The sequence below is a fragment of the Euwallacea similis genome, chromosome 22 (assembly GCF_039881205.1).
Source record: "Euwallacea similis isolate ESF13 chromosome 22, ESF131.1, whole genome shotgun sequence".
In the NCBI taxonomy this organism is placed as follows: Eukaryota; Metazoa; Arthropoda; class Insecta; order Coleoptera; family Curculionidae; genus Euwallacea; species Euwallacea similis.
In genome coordinates, this window is record NC_089630.1 from 3,481,541 (window position 1) to 3,505,937 (window position 24,397).

At 34.0% G+C, this 24,397-nt stretch overlaps 1 protein-coding gene across 1 annotated transcript; it reads right to left on the reverse strand.

The window, feature by feature from the left end:
- Positions 1–7,874: 7,874 nt before the first annotated feature.
- LOC136416330 (histone-lysine N-methyltransferase SETMAR-like) lies at positions 7,875–8,784 on the reverse strand. Its single transcript, XM_066401443.1, has 4 exons — positions 8,640–8,784; positions 8,210–8,565; positions 8,022–8,031; positions 7,875–7,945 (listed from the first exon to the last, which is right to left on the reverse strand). The coding sequence occupies exons 1-4, from the start codon at positions 8,782–8,784 to the stop codon at positions 7,875–7,877; spliced, it is 582 nt and encodes a 193-aa protein (XP_066257540.1).
- Positions 8,785–24,397: the final 15,613 nt, after the last annotated feature.

The following is a 24,397-nucleotide window of genomic DNA, read 5'->3' on the forward strand; positions in this document are numbered from 1 at the left end:
AACTCGTTACTTGAAGCTTTGTCGCGAGCTTTTCCTGAAAGCTAATGTATCCTTGTCTACAAACAAAACATGATAGAAATCAGAGACCCCGGTACGACCTGCATGCGCACCTATACCCATTACAATTTTGCAAATTATATTAATTGCAATCTGTGGTGTATAATATATGGGAACTACAGCAGCCATCAGCAGAGACAATCTCAAGGTGCATATTGTCAAAATGACGAACAATGCGACATGACGAAATTGTTTGCCGCAAATTAAAATTTATTATTAACATTTAAGCCTGCAATTTTATGGTCGTACGCTAATTAAGACAGTAAAGAACATACCTGGCGTTGCGTGACATTTGGCAATATTTTTCCTTCCATTGGCTATCGATTAGAATCTTCGAAGCCTATTACTATATGATTTAATTATCCGGGGGAAATTAAACAACAATAAATTTTATTCGTCAATATCAGAGCAGATACAATTTATTGCTTCAATTTTCATGAATTAATTAGTCAAATTACGGGCTCGGCGCTTTATGGACATCTAGAAATAACGCAATATTTTTCAAGGTAGGTACGCCTCTGATGGTGATATTAGCATATTAGGTCGCTTTTTCCATTAAACCGAAATTCTTATTTGCGTTATCGTAATGCATGTATTGGTGTTTGGGAATATCCGCCTGTAGTGATGAAATAATAATTATCAGGTAATTAGAATTTCATTTGTAAATTTCATATAAACAAATTTCCATTTTAAACTAATTTATTTGGGCCCAATTTGATAATATCGAATCACTTTGAATATTAATTACGTGTATTTAATTTTAGGATTTTTTAAGATTTAAAAAAAACAATTTTAATACCGACCCTTTTTTTTGACACGACCCTGGGGATGAAAAATCTTGTCGATAAGGCGGTACTGAAGTCCGTACTACCAGTCTGTGTGCGGCGTCACCCATTAAAAAACCCCGTGTTTGCAGAGGATTTCGAGCCCATACCCGGAATCCTCTATCGAGCTTCTGGGCCGCTTTTGGTGTTTGACATGAGATAACAGAGTCAAGCGGGACTATCGCTTTTTGCTCTGCCATTGCTCTAGGCATTTTTCGTACTTTTCTCAGGAGGTGAGTCGAAGTCACCTCCCGGATTTTTGGCCTGCGTCACCCCGCCGATAGGGGATTCCTCTGCCCTCTTCTGCCATAAAACCGACTCTGGAAATATAGAGATATATAAGCCATGGGCCTGTTTTGCATCCCCTTTTCCGTGAACTAATTGTAGTGAATATATGACCATTGATAGCACTAATGGACGCCGTCAGCACCATCCTTTATGCCGACTAATGGAACAATTATAGGTTTGGGTATCAAAGAGCGTTAAATCAATGAAAGATACATTAATTTCATGTTTGGTACTAAAAACATGGGGTTTAATCAGTCCCGACTTTGTGTTAGGTTTCATTCATTTTATTGTAACTTTGGGCAAGAGATTTTCTATTAAAAGAAAAGGTTATATTTTCTATTTTTGACATCAGACGTGGAATAGTAATCACGATATTAACTATAAAGTGAATGTTTTATCAGTAATTAGCTAACAGTCTGCAAATTTTTAAGGTTTTTTGTAAGCTTTTTGAACCTATCCTTCATGAAGGTGGAGGAATTCGCAAGAATTGTGAGTGAGTTATTCAAAGAACATAAAGGAAGAAACTGTACAGCTCCTTCGCTATCGGCTACTGACCTGAACGCTATCCTGAATCGCTAATCTGAACTAATCTGGGGAACCATTTATTTGACTAATATTTTATTTAGATAAAATGATAAAAATCACGTTATTAAAATTAACCCTGGTACACCATAGTATAAGTATTAAAATATCTTAATGGTGTGTTCTAGTTAAGACATTGTATTTTGACGTAGATAAAAGTATTCCAAGTGGAAGAAACGGAAAAAGAAAAAAAAAGTACCAATTTGAAATCTTTTAATTGAAATTCGAATCAATATTTCTATTTTTACATGCTCATTTGATTGATATCGACGTCGTTTAGATCACCATCAAACTTCAAGTGTTATTTGTAAAGTATTTTTCCATAGTTATTAAAATCGCAAGTGTAATTAACAAGAATTTAGGCATTTCTGAGAAGTATAACACATTGAACGAATGACCCATTTTTAAGGTTTTTTACATCTGAATTTTCGCAGTACCTTTTTCAGATTAGTTCAGGTAACAACCTCTACAATATCATAATTTATATATAATTTATATAAAATATTATAATTTTTAACGTTACTAAATGTCTCAAAACTGGGTCATTAATCATCTCTGTTATAGTCCTCAACATTCTCGTACATAGAACAATTTGCAAAAACCTTCTCCCTCATTACCCCCTGTGCAACGGGCTCTAAACATTCTCCTTGGCAACCCTACAATATACCCCAAATCCGTCCTGCACAGCCGAGCTGCAATGCAGCCCTTCGATGCATGCGACTCGCTAAAGCAATCGGAAAAGAACAAAAGGGCTTAAGCTGTTCAAAGCACAATATCCGGCCCTTCCAGTTTTCTCTTTTTTTTCGCCAACGGCCTATTGTCGTGTCACTAAAATCGATGACGTACTTGGAAAATTATGAGGGCGTCGAGAAGTTTGATTGTAGATTTATAAACAAAAATTTTTCTTAAAGTATAAGGGACTGATAACTAACACATTGAACGAAGCTGGGGACAGTTAACTAAAGAAATCTAAACAGATGAAGTTGTATGTTAACGCATGTGAACCACAGCACAAATTTCAAACTTACCGTAGACATTTTCTCGTGCACAAACTTGGAGCACTCTAAAAATTTACCTCTAAAATTAGAAATATTTTGAATCTCCAGAAGAAGTTCAGACTAGGAAATGCCTGTTTTATAACTGAAAAAAAACTAATCCCACATATCCTCCGTAAAGTTACATGCTGATCTTAAGACTAAATGTGGCTCTAAATTGATAGTTTTGCATGTGGAAGAGTTAATTAAAACCACACTTAGATTGAAGCTTGGGTTATAGACCTACGGGAAATATGAGGGTAACTCGGAAATAAACGTCGCCTGTGAAATATCAATTTTACGGTTTTAATAACCTAACCTATTCATTATTCAATAGTTAACAGGAGATGTGAGTAATAAATGTTTCCAAGCAAAATTTTTTCATTTTTGTGAAAATGCCGAAATTCCCGATCAATTTTTAGGATACCGCTATGTATTTGAAGTGAATTCAATCGTTTGAACTTGAATTGAAAACGAAGTTCCTTAAAGATTATTTTTTTGAAATTTCTCTAGGATTTTCAAGGCTTCCAAAATATTCGTGTAGACTTGTGAGGATTTTTTTTATTTCTTGTATATCCAGAGCGAGGAGCTTTCGGGAGCTTTCAGCAATATCTATGTGTATAACACATATACATATATTTTTTGGGAATCTATTAAATTCTGAGGGAATCTCAGACTAATAGAGGTTTTGCATTACATTTTTCTCTTTGTATTTGTAGCCAGAAAGAATGCCAAACTTTAACGAACTCGGTGACCATTAACAACAAAAATCATGTTATGGTTTTATTTCACGAAAATTTTATAAAAGTTGTAAACTTTTCTTTGTTAAATCTAATCAGCTTAAACATTATTAATACATTGATTTCAAACATTCGCGAGCCTCATACATAGGGTGTTATTTAAGTACGTGGCCACATTTAAAGGGGTGATTTTTTGAGTGAATCTAAGACGAAAAGTTTATATAAACATAGGTCCGGTAATGCTTCGTTTTCAAAATATAGAGTATCAAATGTTAAAAACAAGGTTATATGTTGAAAAAAATTATTAAATAACAAGAAGACACAAAATTAATATGACGTTGAAATTTAGTGACAGTTTTTAATGAAGAACAAAAGAATCTTTTAATCTAGATTTTTTTCCTTTTGTTAGTGGTGTGCACAGAGCTAACGCCAGAAATTTAAGAAAAATCAAACAAAAAAATATTTTACTAACACTACACTTAAAAAAATAATACACATTTTTTTTTAGTAAAAAACATTTAACAATTAATAAATGTCAAATTTTAACAAAATCGACTAAAGGATTATTAAGATTTTTATGAAAAAACGATTTAAAACAAAAGTTTAACACCCTGTACTCGCGATATACTATATAATTTCAACTTACAATCATTCAAAGAATCATCTCTTGAAATCTCATATTTAAATAACACCCTGTATGCATCGTGGTTATATTCATGACATATCGATTGTCATGGTTTGAAAAATGATCATACCTTGCTGCATTTGTAAGTTCTTAAGAAAATTTCTAAAGTCTTGAGTTATTGCTTTTGGCATATGTGGACTAATATGGATTCTCATCCTAAAGGTACAAGATCGATTAACATTTCCATTTCCGATTTCGATTTCCATTTTTTTAAAATAATTTAAAAACTAAAATAAGACATTGCAAAGTCATTTTTATATAAGGAATCAAAATCGTTTGTTAGAATTTCCATGTGATTCCAGATATAAGTGTAAAAAATATATACTTTTTTATTTTAAACAATAAAATGACAGACTTTGTAATCAAAACTGATGACTAGACGAATCTTATTTCGCAACGAGTTACATAATGGAAGTAGCTACCTTCGTTGCATAACTCACTTAACAAATAAATGGGACTAACAGCATCAATGGTATCTATAATTCTATAAGTATGAGGTGCAGCTTAAATATATTTTATTTTTAGTTATGTCACGTTTTTTTTTGTTATTTCTTGATGGAACAGTAAAATTTGAAAAAACTATATATGAACCTCATTAAGAAATGCTATTTTGCTTGCTTCACTTCCGCAGACTCCCACTGATTACTTAAAATTACAGGTAATTCCTAATTAATTAATGGTTATTTTCTTATTGGCGCCATATTGAATTTCCACATTTATCAGCCATTTCTGTTTTTAGGGCTTCATCTGGTTTTAAACATTTTAATTCTCTTTGTTAAAAAAAGGTCCTGGGAAATTTACCATGAAGACAATCTAAAAAAAGTTGAAAACCACGTGTTGGACTGCTTTAAACTCTTATCTTGGACAAGCTTCATTGTGTGAAAATCTCGATTTCAACCGACCCTGTTACGGGATCCAAACCGCAGTAAAATTCTCGATTAAACTCACTTATCGATAACTACATACTTAGTAGCAAACCATGTTAGCCTCCAATATTGCCTCACAAATAAATCGGTTTTCGGTTCACTTCCGACCCGACAGAGATAAGTAATTTATTACCATTATTTGTATTTTGTACTTACTTTGGTAATTCCTGAAAAGACCCATTGATAATGTAGTATTTTTAACTAGAGTAAGGTTGCTCAAGTTATACCTATGCCTAAGTCGCACCTTTTGAATATTGAACATACTACAGATGCTACCACTCAAGAAACGATTACTCAATGTATATTTGAGTCAACCATGCTTGTGAACATGTGATTGTGTTTCGCCGATCTTTTCACTATTTTTTGCAATTTTCTACATATGTTTGATACTTAATATTGCAATAAACTATTAGCAAAATTACGTTTTTTTATTAATCATATTTTTTGTACTAATAACCAAATCATCTGTATGAAGCGAAATCGTACTAAGGGGATCTAGAGTCTAGAGTGACGGGTCAAAAAAATTGATTTTTTTGCATTTTTCTATAGTTTATTGTCATAGAATTAATATTCCATAGTCGGTTTAGGCAATTCCTTCCTTTCTGACTGACAATAACGCTTCAAAGCAGGAGCACTAAGAACGCGCGCTAGGGATTGGAGTAGGTAGTTAAAGTATACATTGAGATTTTTCCTGCACATATCTATTTGAATATTCTTCTACAGTGTGATCATATAGAAAGTTATATTTTTCAACCAACCATCAAATTTCTGTCATACATGCCAGAGAATATGAAATGGCAGGGAAGATACAGAAGGGTATGATGGTTGGTACGAGACTCACGAGGAAAAGTATTAAACAAATCATCATGATAGTAGCCTGCAAAATGGAAGTAGATGGCATTATTGAAATATTTCAACGATCAATACAAAATCACAATGTAAAATATGTCTTTTACATTGATGACTGAGACCCAAAAATTTTCAAAAATCTACTCGAAACTGCTCGTTACGATGACAACTTTGCTGTGAAAAAAGAAGAAAATGTGTGTAACGCGTAAAAAAAAGGATGTACAATGGGGTAAAAGAAGGTAAAAAACAGCTTTCGCTATTGACAAAGGCACGAGACAGGCTGAAAATAAGGGTCAAAAAGCAAAGCAAATAAAAACGGCCCAATCAAAATCTGAAATGAAAACTGCGACTTTAACCAACAAAGTAATGCAAGATTTGTCGTATTACTGATTAGAACAATCCTACGACATTCTGATTTATTGAAGGACATGCGCAGAGCAATATGGGCTACTTATTGTCACAAAATTTCTACCAACGAAAAGCCTCAGCATCTCAGCGTCAGCATTTAAAGAACTAGCTTCTTTAGTCGTGTCTTTGTAAGTTTCTTACAATTTCATTTATTTTATAAGAAAACATAGATGTTTTTTTATTTTGTTATAATAAATAAAAACATTAATTATAAAAGTTTTGAAAAGCACATGTAGTTTTTGTTTATTTGGTAAATCCTCCCTTTGGTTCACATATTTTAAGTATTTTATTTCTCTTCGTTTTTCTACTTTTTTTCCTAGATTAATCCCACGTATAGATACGTCTTAGGCACAGGGTTTTTGGAGTCACTTTCTCCTTGGGAAGGAATTTCCCTCTTTTGAATGGATAGGATACTCTCCTTTATAAAAAGAAGGAACTATTTAGCGGAGTGGGAGAGTGCCCACGTGGAGTAAAAAGAGGCGGAAGGAAGGGAGCAGCGAAAGCGGCCTTTAGGGGCCTACTCACAGGGCTTTAGCTCTGCCTAATTGTTGATGCTAATGGGACATCGTGAAAACTAACAAGACCACTGAAAGGCCCCCTAATTGCGACAGTAATTCGGTTTTAAAACCGAAGCGTTTAGGGACCGTTGCGTTCACATTATCAAGCTACTTCCCTAAGGGCAAATTGAAACAGAAAGATTTCAACTGGGATCATTAGAAAAATTTTTCTTTTCACACAGAAGAAATTCCTTCGAAATTATTTATACAAGGGGGCTACTACTTAGGTGTCTCTCTTGCTACTTAGCCGTCCTGTTTATTTCTAAGACATTAATGTATGGCTAATCACAATATTGTAACCTAATTTGAATTTGTAGATGGAAACTAGAAATTACTTTGGAAATTTCCTTGAGTTTCTTAGGGGTCACCGGTCAGTTCAACTCAAATAGGTAATTCAAGTCGCTCCAGGTTAACATATGGCTTATGACGTTTTTAGTATGTATTAAGTTATAAGCATAGGATTTGGATAATGGTGCTCGGTTATTGTTTGTTGAGAGAACTAATTAAGAGTTCTTTATTAAAAGCTACACAACTACTCTTTTCCATTAACTTCGATCTGGAAACCTATTCATAGAAGTCACACCATCCTGCTATTTGTGCATTTGGAATAAGTATTTGGGATTGTATTATTCCCAGACCACTCTTTTAGGAGCCAGTTAGAGAAAAATTAATCAGGGTATCACCAAAATTACCCGAAGATCTCAGAGACACCCCCCCCCCCCCCCCAAACACACACAGACACCCCAATTGCGACGAAATATATAGTTCCGTTTTAAATGCCGAAACGATTAGGTCAAGAATTACTAAACCACATTTAGGGGAGCGAATGTCGACATTAACATACTGTGTGAGTGTGAATATAAATTTGCTGTGACTGTTTAGTTTAAAAAACTAAATTTCACTTGTGAGGATCTTGATATTGTTTTAACCAGAGTGGAACTCTTGCACATTAAGGAGCTGCAACTTTAGAGATCCTTTTTGCAGCTCAGAGATTTCTTTGTAAAAGAAATAGTATCTTTACGGCTCTAATTACTGTTATTTAAGTATGAGGTTCAAACTAATTGGAATTACCGGATTGCTTCTTTAAGGTTATATTAAAATGAAACTGTTATTAATTCCTAGAGTATGATTAAGGGCCAAGTTATTAATATGCTGTTACCATTAACATCAAGCTAATTGTACTGTTTAACTACTACGAGGATAGTCCCAGAATTACCCTACCAAACACTTAAAGAAAAAAAAGTTTTGGAAAATATTACATTATTTTTTAACATAGTCTCCTTTGAGATGACACATTTTTCCCAGAAATATTCTATAGCTCTTATATACTGTTTATAATAAGAAGCTTTGAACGTTTCCAAATAGGTATCAATCCCAGGCTCCACCTCTTCACTATTGGCAAATCTCTTTCCACCGAGCCATTTTTCCATGTTTGAAAATAGAAAATAATCTGAGGGGGCTAAATCTGGCGAATGGGGTGGGTGTGGAAAAAGTTCGAAACCAGATTGATTGATTTTGGGCCATCCCGATGACGGAAGTGTGAACTGGTGCGTTGTCTTGATAAAACAATACTTGCTTTTTCGCCAAATGCGGTTGTCTTTCCTTAATTTTCTCGCTCAAACAAGTTTGTATAATATTTTCCATTTATAGCTTTTCCTTTAGGGAGATAATCAATAAAAATTATCCCACGTGCATTCCAAAAAACTGACGCCATCACCTTTCCTGCAAATGGAACGGTTTTCAGCTTCTTTAGAGCCGATTCTCCCCGTCGAGTCCATTGTCTTGACTGCTCTTTCGTCTCAGGTGTGAAATGATGGACCCATGTTTTATCCATGGTTATGAATCAACACAAAAACTCGGCTTTATTGCTGCGAAACTTTGCCAAACACTCCCTTATTGTTCAATTGTGAGCAATCGTGGCACCCATCTTGCGGACAGCTTTCTTGTATCTAATTGTCCGATCAAAATGCGATGTACAGTACTTTTTGAAATGCCTATTACGTCTGCTAATTTTAGCTGACGGTCTTCCACTACAGTTTTGTCGATTTTGACCACAATTTCTGTAGTGGTCACCTTATTGGGTCGACCACTGTAAAGCTCGTCTTGGCAACGTAAACTCTACTACCCAATGTTTTACAGTTGTTAACCAAGGACCAGATTCTCCCAGAGTAGAATCTGACTCCGCTTTGATGTTGGATGGACTAAGACCTTGCGAATGAAAGTATTGAATCGTGTATCTATGTCCAATTTTTTTCATGTTCCCAAAATCTCTAGAAGCGTTTACTAAAAACAGCTCCAAACCGAACACGAATCAATGTAGCACCCTCAAACTTTAGATATCTTGGCCTTTTAAGGTTAGGTCTTTGTGGTATAGGTAAGCTTTTAACGCAATATCGCCATCTATATGTCAGGTCGGGTACTTCTGGCGCTATCTTCGTACTTTGACTATCTAACTACATAATTTAGCTGACCCTTATCTAAGCCCTCTTTCAACATATCTATGGAAATTAGTCTGCTGCTAAAGTTGACAGCACATTAATAACTTGGCCCTTAGGAAGCTGTCTATTCGCGAAGAAAAAACAGAAGCCGAAACGAATTCTGTATGTAAAACAATTTAAAAACGATTTAAATCATTATTCACGGGCACATTGGCTAGACGCGCTGACTCATCCAAAACAGGCTTTGCTTGTGGAATTTCCTAAACAGTGTTGTAGGTTTATTGTTTACCTTGTTATACTATTTATAATATTCCTACACAACTGTATGTACTGTATGTACTTGCTACTGAATTGAGCACCTTAGCGGAAACGTGCAGCATTTTTAAAAGCAGAATATACCGCAACACGATTCAGTTTTAACTTAAATTTTGGATAAATTTATCACCACCAGGAACAAATAATATGCTTGTAGAGTTGGCCCCCAAATTTAAGCGACAAGGACCATTATTTACTGTGTTCTTATCAATTGTGCGAATGCAGCGGGATAACTCTGATAAGAAGGGGTTACAAATATTTAACCTTGTTTGTATACACAGCTTTAACTCTCTATTTCAGGCCCACACACATAACTTACACCAATCTGTCTCCAACCTGCATAATGTCGCTTGTACATACCATGTTGCGTAACCATCTTCTGCTTTCTGTGTAGGTCTAAGCATTTACAAGAAGGAAATTGCGTATTTTTTCCATGTTGTACCTCCTGCTCTGAACCTCCCTACAATCTGGCCGAGTTGGTATTCAAAAAGGCGCCTTATATAAGCTGAGGTGAATACGTAATAAGAAATTTTATGCAGCTTTGTCTCTTCCAACAAAATAAATGGCGGCATTTTGTGCGAAAGTTAGCTTAGATGGACAAAACCCGTTTTTTATTCCTGTTGACGTACGCCGCTGATGATATATTAGACGAAAGGAAATTAGTAGGGAAGGCTTATTTGCTGTGGCGGAGGGAATTTTTTATGGCCCTTTTTAATAATCAAAAGCCCATTAATTTTGAGGAGGGACAGGTGTTTAATAAAAGGTGACATAGGCCTTGTTCCCCCTTGCTTTAAATTTAATCCCACTTATTTTTGAAAAATACTATCGTTTTGTTCAGGACGCACAGATTACACTAACATATCAACAACAACAAATTCCCTTATGCATCAGATTCTTTTGTCTTTGGACATGTTAATGAACCCCAGAACATTCATTCTCACTGGGAAATGACTAATTTGTTACTGTTCGCTGTGCTTTTAAGTGAATAATACTGAATCATGTCCCCCAATTTTTACCTCAGGAATCTTTTGGGTTCTAAGAAACTTCTAATAAACATCCCACATTCATTAAGTAAATTTAAGAAAAAGCTGCAAATGAAAGTCAGGCAAATAAAAGTTAGAATCTAGAATTTCTTCTGGGAGTTTCAATTCGAATTTGCCACCATTAAAATAAACTGATATTAAGAGTGTTTAGTAGATAATCGAGTAGTAATTTTTTAAATATAACAAATACTAATTTAATTCATCATTAGCAACAAAAGGTTTAATAACGTATATTAAAAGGTTAAAGCTATATTTCCATTTCGTTATTGATCAATTCAAAGACCAAAGGGAATTTTAAATACGTTAGGAAAATGATCATTCCATGGTTTTATTTGCACTTTGTACTTTCCTTTATTGGTATAGATCGTGCAAATAAAAGTCATAGGGGTTCTAAATAAATTGCCACAAAATTACTGGTTCAGTCCTAATGTTAATTGACTTCTTAAAGTACATACAGCCCTTCATACAAGCACATTCACATAAGTATACTTGGATACAAACGGAAAGATTTTTCAAGAAATTCTTTAGCATCGGAGTATTGGAGTCGATTTCTTCAGACTTAACGTTAGATTTATTTTCTTTCATTGACAGCGAAAGTGATATTAATTGATTCAGAAAACGTATTTGTCCATATAAATGACAATAATTGTTATCCATATTAAATTTGTTACCCATGTGAAAAAAACGTTAGCGAAACGCCAAATAAAGGAAACATTACAATATTTTTTTGATAACCTTGTTCGACACAAAAAAATGTTTATTTAAGGTGTTTACTTCATTTAGTGTCCGTAGGGCTCTTCATTTTCAGTCTTTCAATCTTTTTTTCTAAGTAGTTCTCATACTGCTCAGACTGTGACATATTGGATCAAGTTAGTTCAGATTAGACTCTTTCCATGACGCTCTTTTCATTTTTTCAGTATCTTTATCAGCTGAAGAGTCTTTCTCGACAATAGTCTCTTTATACCTTTTTATGATATCGTTTCAACTAAAATTCGAGATCTTTACTTACGTTTATTTTATGTTTTTTTTGTTCTGACGTAATTATGTAATTATTGCTTATGCGCACGCAAATTAATTATTAATCTAAAGGTATATTTTATTTCATCGGCACTTATAAAAAAATCTATCCTGACAAGACGAATAGGAAACAAATGTCTTCCAATAAACTTTGTTAGATGTACTTTGTGTTTTGTACAACTTCCTCAATTCGATTTGTACATAATTTCGCTGAAATTTGCATGGTGAGTTCTTTAAATAAGCCTTTTCTGAAATAATGATCTGGATCGGATTGATCCGTATTATCTGATTTCCAATCAACCGGATTGGGTGGCTTTCATTGGGGATTGGTCAGAGGAAGTCGTGGAAGATTATCAAACTGGTCGAAAATCAGCTTATAGGGATCAATCCGATTCACATCTCTGTTTCGGAAAAGTCTTTTTATCAGCCGAAAGGCACCCAGTGAGAACGCAGTTGCCAGATTTTCTCATTTTTCGCAAATTTTAGTTATAACGGGTGTCAAATGTCATCAACGCGACTAATTAATGTCTAACAATGCGTCATGTATATCACAGGCATAAATTTGAGTCAATTTTTAGCTGCACAACACTAATCAAACAAAGAACCCTCGAAGGACAGACTAAGTTACTTCAACATTGTCAAAAACATTCCGGTTGGTTCTGGTTACTTCAAAATTTTGCAAATTCTGTTAAGATTTATCGAGTTACCTTTAAATTCTTGAAAATTTCATATGAGGACGAACTAACAAGTTATTTGAAAATCTCACAAAATTCTTGTTCGCCTTAGTCCACGTTAGTTCAATATTCCTAATTGAACCTGATCAAATTACTTGAGTATTTCCAACATAATATTTGTTACGGTCGATGAGGGTTACTTCAAATTTATGGAAAATCTAATCTAATTGGGTCGAATGGGTTTCATTCAAGTGTGTGCTGTAAATTTGATTCCGGTTGATTTCTGCCAATTTTTTTTATTTACTCCTTGTCTTTACATCGCTGCCCCAACGAATCATAACAGGTAAAGAAGCGGAAACAACGGTCTCGTCCTGAAAAGTATCATTTTCTGCATTTCTGGATTTTCGACCAGGCTGTCAATAAAGAATATGAAAATTTTTGCTATTAAACTGGTAAAAACCAAAAACGAGAATAATCTTGATTTCGGGTTCATAATCGAGACTAAAACCAAGAGCGGTTGCTTCCAAATTTGAAATAGAACTAGCCAGGTCACTTGAATATTACTAAAAATTTTCGTTCTTTGAAGTACAGATTACTTGGATGTTCTTAAAAATCTTATAGAGATTGGCTGGATTTGTTCTATATTCACGAAAAATAACAAATCAAAAAGAACTAATAGGTTACTTGAAAATTTTAGCAAATCCTATTGAGATAGACTAGATTACTCCGAAATTTGCCAAACGGATGGAGTTGCTCACTTAAACATTTCTGAAAGTACCTGTTTCGGTTAATTCAGGGTACTTTAAGAAAATTCTCGTTCAGGTAAAACTAAAATATTTTTCGGTGAGATAGTTCTAGATTACATTTAATCATATTGAAGAAGGTTTTTTCGAATTTTCCAGAATTCCAAATCAGGAGGAAACAACTGCTTGAATAGATACTTTCAGAAATTTCTATTTGTGTCGGTTCAACTTAAGATTAGTTCAAAATATCTGAAAATATCTAACTAGCTCAGATCAAGAATTCTTTACTCGGAACTTTCTGTTCTTGTCAGTTTGAATTTTAAAAATCAATCAAAATTTCCGTACATTAAAAACTCTTAGTTACCCTTACATGGTGTTTCAAAAACATTAATACAAATTAAAATAGCATACAAACGGATAAAAAATAGAGCGATCTAGCTAAATTTGCCTTTTAAAAAACTTACTTGTTTTCATTCTACAGGATGTCAAGACGATTTTTTTTATTCTGTAAATTGGGAATAAATCCCATGGTTTTTGATATGCCGACTGGAAATTTCCCCTAGGCGGGTTTTTAGGTTTCGAAAATGGTTAAAGATATGAGTTTTTTGCGAATACCTTTTACACAAGGACAGAATAGATTCCCAGGAATGAAATTTCACAAGGATAGAATTTATTGAACAGCATCACTTAATGCAAACACGTTGAAACTTTGCGGCGTTGTTAGATGTGTGATCCATTAGTCGGAATAATTAATCTCTACTTAAGCGGTTAAAAACAAGATAACAAATGTATTATATATCTTCATTTAAATAAAAATAAATAACCCATAGACTTCCCATTTTGATGATAAAAATAATTAATATGTAGCCACAAAAAAACAAAGCCAATTTTTTTACAACTGCATTTGCGGTTAAAACGATAAATGCCCCATAAACCGTGATGGTTCAAAATTACCCGACAACCGACTTCCTCGTGAAATGTATCACCAAAAATTCCAAGAAACGTATCGCAGACCCCACTTTCTCCTTAAGTAATCCGCGACCTCCCCTACCTGCCTACAGCCACTAGGGCCCTTTATCAACGTCTTCGTCTGCGTCAGACCAAGTTCAGGGTTACCCCCTATTCTTCTATAGTCATAAAGTTTTCGGTTGAGTAATGCACAGACGCCGGTTCTCAGACAACGTCAGTATTATAATACAGAACCGGCATTCGCTAAACGAGATCTGAACGGTAAAGTACGCATACACGGGTCCCTCTTTTGTCCGCTCCGAACGTATTCCATTCAAAAGCCGTCCTCCGTCCTCTCTTGTTGCGAGTTTTGCCAGTTCTAATATCGACATGCAGTCGCTGAGTTTTGTAGCGGTATTGTTGGTCAGCTTCCTAGCTATAACCATAGTAGCTAGTCCCGTAGATGTGTCATCGCAGGACCCATCTAAAACCACCCTGCCTACAACCACCGAAATCGTTGATGCAATGAACAAAGACACCCCTCAGCAGACTGTAATTCCTGAGATATCTGCAACGAAAATACCAACTGGTGAGAGGCCAAGCACAACAACACCACCCTTGGTCCATCAATCCAGCCCTGTTGTGACAACTCAAATGTCGCCCAACATCCTTGGGCAGAGTGGTAAAGTTGAAGCTGCGAATACTGCTTTGGATACTACCAAAGACCCCAAGAACACCAAGAAGAAGGGTAGTGGAGCGACCAGGATAAACTCCGAATTGGTGCTGATAGGGGCAGTGGTTCTTTTGGCTGGCGGTCTGTTCGCGTAAACTATAAAAATAGTTTCAAGTGAATTTTCGGGACTACAACAAAGTGAAAGGAATTCTTGTAGGTAATATCATATTATTGTACTGCGTGATTTCTAAGTCGACGGCCTTAAGTGGTCTCGTTTGCGACATTCCTGTAATTAATTGTAAGTTATAACGATTATTTATTCGGCTACTATTAACGAAAAACACTTAAGTTACCTTACCTGAATCTTTAGCAAACCCTTCAAGGTTTATCCAACCACAGGTAAAAAGTATATCAAGACCAAAAAATGTCCATATCTTCGTATTTAACCTTCGAATATGTATGTTGTAAATAAACATCATTTAATTAGATTTTTAGAACTGTGTAGAAGTAGTTAGACAACCAAAAACTTCTATATGTTCATAATATAATTTGATAAAATTCAACGATTCTTGCATATCTGATGATGCGCAAGTTGCTGCATTGTGCTGTTAGCTTTAAAAGCGCATAAATTTGGAGATGTCAGGGTAATTAGGATTTTAGAGTAATGATATTCTGAGTTTATTATCTTGCATTGAATTTCAGGATAAGTCAGTTTTTCTTTTGTGTAAAGCGAAGTTGAAATGTGATGGAATTTTATAATGTGTAAGAATATAATATTAAGTATTTAACTATGATCTTTTTAGTTCGTTATCTCTCATTGAATTTGAAGATGTAAGGTCAAGTTATATAAAGTGAAGTGAAAAAGTGATGGAATTTTGAGAGGTAGAAGAAAAGTTGAACTTTGTTTCATGTTTAATGATAGAAGTAGGTATGGTATACTTTCAGGCTATAATATTAAGTAGTATTGACCAATTTTATAGGTTCAGAAAAAACACCTCTCAGAACTAAAACTGGAAACATCCAATCAGAGCTGAGAATATAATCCTGAATGTCAAATATCTTTATGCTGAACTTTACCTATAAAACTGGCCAAAGTTAGCTAATATTTTATCAAGTTTGTCAAAACGGTCGGTATTTAATAAATTGTACTGAAATTCGTTTTTGGTTTTCTTTTCCTTTCAGTCTTCAAAAATTATTTACTTTGAAGATTAATTCTATTAATTTCATTATTTTATTCAATTTTCATTATTATTCTAACTAATATTTAATTGCATTATATTAACAAATTGCGATATTACATTGGTTTGTAATATCTGAAATTCATAAACATTCTTGAAACCTGGGTTTAAAAATTGAATGTTTGTGTTCCAATAAAAAAAAGAACGCAAAAGTAATTACTAGATGCCTAAAACTATAATTTTGCATATGAATAAAAAAAGTTTTGATTTTTGATTATGATTATTTAGATGTTTACATTTTTGCAATTAACTTGCAAAAAATATTCGTCAAGGTGTGCGCCACCGCCATAGTCGATGCACATTCGAGCTCGTATCACAATATGACTTCTATCAAAACTTCTGGCGATAAATTATCCACATCCTCTGTTATGTTCTTTTATATAAAACCTTTTTTATCTCTTGTAAAATTTTCGCCAGACGTACAGTTTCTCTACAAAAAAATTATTTACGATATCTTGCAATTCATGATTGTTGTAAAAACAATATTAAAAAAAGCTCGATACGATGCCCAAAACACATATTAATTTTTTTGAAATAAATTTATGCATTTAGAAGGACATTATGAACATTTGTTACAAGAATTGAGCTAAGTTGGTAGTTGTTTAGAATTAAAACTTTTTTTCATGTTTTCGTTCATACGAAACAACAATAATGAATTACAAGATATTATAAATAATTTTTTGTAAAAAAATTGTGTCTGGCGAAAATTTTACAAGGGACAAAAAAGTTTTAAAATAATATCAGCTAGTGGAAGAGAAAAAAATTGAAGTTATTCGTACAGGGGGTAGCAAAAATACAAACTTTTATTTACGTACTGTGCGCCATTCTTAATATTTCAACGCACTAAAAAAAGATCCTGCTTACGTCAAAACACGCCAATTTATGTAGTAATTCTTGAGTCTAAAATTAGTGAAAATCGATAATAGCGTTTAGCAATTATTTCGGAAAAATTATATTAATTTGATCATTTTGACATCCTGTAACTGCAAAACGAAACAACATTGGCTATAGATAAGTTTGCCTATAAGAAGGTCTTATATTTGATTAAGGAATTTTGGGTGAAGCGTCATTTCAGAAACACCCTATATATTTCAAAGGGAATCATGGGCAACCAGTTAACAACGAAAAGTTTTTAATGAATTTTCTATTTGTACAGAGTAGCTGAGAAGAAGATTTATTTTCTGCGAGAAATTTTACGCAGAAGTAGATATAATGAATATGAAGTAAATAACAAAATAACAAAATGGAAATTAGCAATTTTTGCTTGATTTCTTTAATTATCACCTACAATTTATGACTATTTAAGCTCAGTTTCATTCTCTACCTATGTGTCATAATTAATTGCAATCAATGGAATGACCGCAATGTAGATTTGCTTGCAAATCTACGTTTTGTAATTTAATTAGTTACTTCATACTTATTATACCTATTTCTGCGTAGACGCTAAAAATCCCACACTAAGTCGTTGTACATGATAAATTTTCCCTGAAAGCAAATTTACTAGAAATTTTTTGTTTGCTTTGACCATGTTGCATCTATCTACATATGAACCACATTTTTTCACTTCTGTGAATCTTTGAACCCATTTAGGGAAAAAACTGATTTATGGAAAATGTAATATTTCCATTAGTATTTTTCAGCAGAAAAGCTACAATCTCACTATTTAAAATAAGCGTCAAAATTAGAATGAATAACCTTTATGTGGTTGAATGGTTGATCACTTCAAAGAAAAAGTGTACATATAACCTTTACGCAATACTTAATCAATTAAAAAATGGCATTGAAGGGATGTCATGGTGCACACACAGGCAAATGCCTAAATAATCATTTCTGGAACTTCAAAAATGAAACGTGCTTGTATTTATTGAACATTGGATATCTAATTGTTTTGAAATATTAATTACTTTGTAATAACAACTGTGGTCTCCACAATACTTTCATGAATTAATCCACGTCTTTCTGGTAAAACACTTCAATAATTAAATAGGTCAAAAACGAATTTCTTTACTGTTTTTATAGGTAATTAACTAGTCATTGTAGAAGTAGTTTCCAAATTAACTGCCTTGAATTTTTACCTAATAAGGAAAAAATCACGAATTTCGATTTTTCTATCAACTTAAATTTTTCGTTTTTTGTCAGCTTTTCCCTAACTAAACTTGATAAAAGATATGACCTCAAAGAATACTAAAATCGACATATTGAAAACATTAATATCCCGAAAATCTATACTTGAACACTTGTATAGGTCATCTTCTATTTGGTTTTCCTGCCCTTGTGACAAATGATCCTTCCATATATACATTAATAATCATTAATAAGATGCAAAAAAAGTAAAATTAAAACTTAAATTTGGAAATGTTTCGATACAGTCCTTGAAGGGAAAAGGAAGTGGGATTATCTTGCTTGTCTTGTAAAGCACATAGGGTTCAGAATGGTCCAGTTGTGACCATTGTCTTTCTATCTTGCCTGAATTTGTTGCAGTCTTTCAGTTATTTTTGCCCTATGTGTGCATTCGTAAAGTAATTGGTTGGGTGTCTTATCTTTGTAATCAGTCTTGGTGCAGTCCGTTCTGTTGTTTGTACGTATTGTTTGGTTTTTTGTACTACATTTGCCCTTAGTATGTGTCTAACAATGGTTTGCAGATGGACTTATATATTTTAGTTGCAGTTTTTGTACTGATCCCTTTATTTTTACACGTCATTGATCAAAATTGTTTTGATCGTTTAGTAATTTTTATTTTCATTTCTACGAATATATTTACTAAATTTCAGTTGTTTGTCGATTGTAACTTCGAAGTATTTTGCATCGATTTTTGCTTTAGTTACGTGACCGTTTTTTAAAATTAATGTTAGGGTTTTTGCTTGAAGTTGGCGATTTGAGAGCGAAACTTGGTTTTTGTTAGTTTTTAGTATTAGTCTCCAATCATAGAGCCATGTAATTGTTTGTCTGTTAATGTCTGAAGTCTTTCTACTGCTTCCTCAGCCATTTTATCACGTTGAATAAACCTTTTTTGTCTATGTGTTTTTCGTCTTTAAACCATGCTTGCATATATCATAGCAGTATGCATTATAAAGAAAAAGTGAACACAGTAGTCTAGATGTATTGTGTGTATGTTGTTCGAGTCGAGCGTTTCGGTTTAAAGCCAAATTGATATACAGGATGATTCATTAACAATGGAGCAAACAAAAGATGAGAATACTACATGTCAAATGGGAAGGATTGGAGACAATGTCTCATCCGAAAGTTGATTATTTTGGATATGTACCGATTTTACACTTCTACCACTGAAAGATATTGATAAGAACAAAATGTTCCAAATATGGCTGTGATGACGCATTACTGAAATATGCCGTTTTTTTAGAAATTTACAAGTCGACTTCGACGGTCAATATCTCCTCAATTATCAACCATAGAAGAAAATCAACAAATCGTTTTTTGTCTTGAGGTTCCCTACGCACACCTGCTCTGCGTCGATTCCGTTACGACTCACCCTGTATATCACCCTTTCTTAACCTTTTCTCTGATTGCTGATTGACTGTTTCGGGATGGGCTTAACAATAATAATGTATCACCTTATTACATGGATAATTATGCCAAGAGAGGCTTCTGTACAATCTGTAACTTCGTCAATGTAATTCAAATTAGGGTTTAATGAATTTAAAAAGTTCTTAGGGTAACTCACCCCTAAGCTACCCCTTTTAGAGCTGCCAGTCACTTCAAGTTGCCACCAACTTAACGATGTTAAGGAATTGTTAAAATAATAAGTTTTGTCGAATTTTTTAAGACATTTTCTGAGGTCAATATCTTGCTATCAACAGTCTTGAGAAAAAAAAATTCATATGAAAAATCGAATTGTTTTGAAGATCGCTACATGCACCTGTTCTGTGTTCTTTATAACGCTCTTGTGCTATACAGGGTTTATCTATAGAATATACCGCTATAGTATGGTATATGATTTTTTGAAATGTGAAGTACCCGTATGTTAGGAATCATAAATTCCCTACTTGATTAAAATATCTAATTTATTATACTACATTGTTGGAGAAGTTCCTAGTCAGTTTCAGGAAAGGAGAGAAGTATATTGTGTAGTATTTGTTTAAGACATATAACATTGTTAACAAGATAAAATCTAAATATAAAGATGGTAAATTGATCAACCACAAGTCTTCTTAAGGAGAAGGGAGCAAGAACTGTTTCATGTTGAAGTTACGAGTTGCTCTCCCCTCATCAATATGCTGTGTCTGTATGTACAATAGATATAACGTTGATCTCTTCAATGCTTCATTAAGAGCAATTAGGAGTTGTCTTACAATTTGATTATATTTCCACTACAGTAGTCGCGTTTCTGGTATTACTTAATATTGGGCTCATTATATTTAATTTTCTGTTAAACAACCACCCCTATTTTATGAATTCTCCTTAGTTCTTTTAATTCAGTTTACCTTATATATTTAATTACCATTTGCATGGTGTCTGTAAGAGGCAACTTAAATAAAAAAATGAATAAAATTACAAATAGTTCACGTACATATCTGACCATCTTCGTGGAAAAATTCTTTAAGAAAAATTTTAAGCAAATTGTAAACTCTCTGGAAATAGCTACCGAAAAAATTCAGCTACTTTGATTCAAATTAAAACAAATTGAGGTCGATCCAATAAACATGTGGTGAGTAAATAATCTCACTCTAGATCATTGCAATTAAAGAACCGAAATTAAAATCGCAGAGGTATTTGCGGTCCCAACACACGTACAGGACAGGCCGACAATGCGAACATAAAAAATTAACGACCGTACATTGTTATGCAAAGTTCTCGCTCAGCTATTATTATTAGTGCCTATTAGAGGAACCCATTCAATTTACAGTGTGGGCCAAAGCACTTTCAACTGTGAATTTGTACCTACTATACAATATTGCTATTTCCTTCCTGGATAATCTGGCTCAGCATCGGGAATATTTGCCATTGGCCACAAATCCTCTGTGATTGTAAAAGAACGACCACTTAGTGAAGCGTCATGCTTGATCACTCGGTATATCCATTGTACAACAATTAAGGTAAAGAAGTTATGATCCCATAAAAATACATATGCTACACATAATAAGGCAAGGTAAAATTCATTTAACATTGCTATTAAGAGAACTAAATCAGTACAAAACATCCTGTGCAAGAATATAATGAAATATTTCATGTATAGTGCACTCCATAAATTGGCTATTTAGATTATAAGACCATTTTTGTTATACTTCGACGTGCTTTTGAAGGATTGATTTATATTTTTGTAGGGTTCAACAACCCTACATGCACTTTTTGTACGTACTAGAGCAGTGGGTCAAAGGGTTTTGAACTATGAATACTACGAACTTTTGAGGTGATTGGATTAAGGTGTGATAATTCACACATTGTGCAGGAGTAATTAATTTGACAAGAGTTCTTAAAAGTCAATTTTATGAATACTTAAGTATAAGCGAATAGAAAGGGTGTCCCAGAAACAATAATGCAAATTATTAGGTGTACAACTTTGCTTCCGCCGTTTTTTTTCCGAATTTCGCGATTTTATTGTAAAAAACTAATTATACCTTTAGGATCCAAAGTATTGTCCATCGCTGGCCACTACTTTCTCCCATCTTTCGGGCAGCATACGAATCCCGTGTTGAAAAAATTGGACATCTTTTGAAGCGATCCACGATTCTATCCAATTTCTTACTTCTTCATAAGACCGGAAGTGTTGGTCAGCTAGCCCATGTGCCATGGATCGAAACAAGTGATAATCAGAAGGAGCTAGGTCAGGAGAATATGGCGGGTGGGGTAGGACTTCCCATTTCAATGTTTCCAAGTATTTCTTGACCACTTGCGCAACATGGGGTCGAGCATTATCGTGCTGCAAAATCACTTTATCATGTCTCTCGTTGTATTGCAGCCGTTTCTTTTTCAATGCTCGGCTCAAACGCATTAATTGGGTTCGATAAAGAGCACCTGTGATTGTTTCAGTTGGTTGTAACAGCTCATAATATATTACGCCGAGTTGATCCCACCAAATACAGAGCATGATTTTGGAACCATGAATAGACGGTTTGGCCGTCGACGTGGAAGCATGGCCGGGATATCCCCAAGTCTTTTTGCGTTTGGGATTATCGTAATGAACCCATTTCTCGTCCCCAGTCACAATACGATGCAGAAATCCCTTCCGTCTTTGCCTTGCAAGCAACTGTTCACAAGCGAACAGACGCCTGTCAATATCTCTTGGTTTCAACTCGTACGGCACCCAATATCCTTGCTTCTGAATCATTCCCATGTCTTTGAGGCGTTTTGAGATTGTTTGTTGAGTCACTCCCAATGATTGTGCCAATTCTTGTTGACTTTGACACGAGTCTTCGTCAAGTAATGCTTCCAAGTTCGCATCTTGGAAAACCTTCTTTCTTCCACCGCTATGTTGGTCTTCGACGTGAAAATCACCGTTCTTGAAGCGCTGAAACCACTCACGACATGTCCTTTCACTAATAGTGGCTTCCCCATAAGTATCTGAGAGCATTCGATGAGCCTCAGCAGCAGATTTCTTCATATTGAAGCAGAAAAGTAAAACCTCCCGCAAATGACGAGAATTTGGCTCGTACACTGACATTTTCAATTGCGAATAACTTTATGATGAAGACACAAATAGACTAATATTTTTATGAGGTTATGTTAACAGGTGCCCAAGGCTCCTGCATGCCCACATGGGGTTATTTATTTCGATCATTACTTACCGCTACATACATCTATTCAAAAACGGCGGAAGCAAAGTTGTACACCTAATAGTATTGGGTAAAAAAAATATAAAGAGCGATTCAGCCCTATACAAAAGCAAGTACAAAGCAACTTCGCTCTAGAAAAAAGTATCTTATTTTCATTTTACGGGGTGTCGAACTAATTTTCGTAATTATGAAAACTCGGAATAAAAAACCAAATTTTTTATTTATAGACTTGATAAAATGGTTTTTGGATACGGCAAATGCATTTAAAATATCTGTTTCAAGCTAGCTAGATAAGTGACAAAAAAATCAATATACCTTTTCTATTTGTGCTTCTAAGTTTTACGAGTTCTAATACTTCAAACTTTTCTACTTCAAAGAAGTATTCTACAAAAAAAACTTGTATTCCTAACGAGTTTCGAGATATTTTTAGCTTTTGGTAGTAATTTTAGTGTTCCTTAATCCTATCTTTTAAAGGTCTAGAGGTTTCATAAATGTAAAACATTTGCAAGAAATGTTATGCAAGATGTCTCAGAAACTATGGTGCAGATGACTGTTGGACGTAATAAGATAAATAAATAGAGCCATTCAATAACACTTAATAAATTCCTGGTAGCGTCCCAAAAAACTTAAATGAAAATATCGCGAAAACAATTGGAGATACAAGTTTTTTTGAAGAATACATTTTTGGTCTAGAAAGGTTCAGCGAATCAGAATTCGTAAAAATATTGAAGATATCGGCAATGATAAAAAGTTAGTTTGATTTTTTGTGCATCGATAAGACGCAGGAGGCGTTACTTACCAGCTAACTTTAAACAGACGTTTGAACTGAATTTATGGTACTTAAAAACCAACTCCAAGTAATTTCAAGTGTAAATCAAAAACTATGAGATTCATGTCCAATTTACAGGCAGTACTTACAGAAAAAGTGTCACAGGGTGGCTCAAAATGAATGCTTCTATGGGTAGATACTAAACCTTCCTGAAGTGTGTTTATTTAAATAGAATACTGTATATTACCATATGCGCTGAAAGACAATTAAATTTCCTTTGAAAGGATGTATCATGTTGTTATATCTAAAGTAGCATATTGCATAAATAAATCCTGTTTTGTGTATCGCCTCTAAACAATGGATTATTTTGCCAGCTGCAATTTCCGTATTGAACATGAAAAGTATAGCGACTTGCATGCCAGGGCGTAGATAATAAATTAAGTTTTATAACGATGTTGTACAACAAATGTGTTATCTATTTTTTAGTTTTTTTACAATTAAAAAAGTGACTTTGACACCCTGTAGAATAAAAACAAGAGATTTTTGTATAGGGCAAGTTTAGCTAAACTTCTCTATTTTTTTATCCGCTAGCACGCTATACTCATTTGCACCAGCGTTTCTAAAAAGTCTTGTATATAGAACCTTTTTGCAAACTTGTTAAATTGTAAGAGTAAATTTTCAACTAAACAATATTGACAAAAAAAATCAGAGGCTATTAATTTCGTCTAAATACTACCTTGATTCTGTGTATACAGCCAATATTAGTAATGTACCATATGAAGTAAGAATTTAATTACACTTTCAAGAAACCTTCGAAAATCTGTTTAATTTTGTTTAGTGCATACAAAATAGCAAATA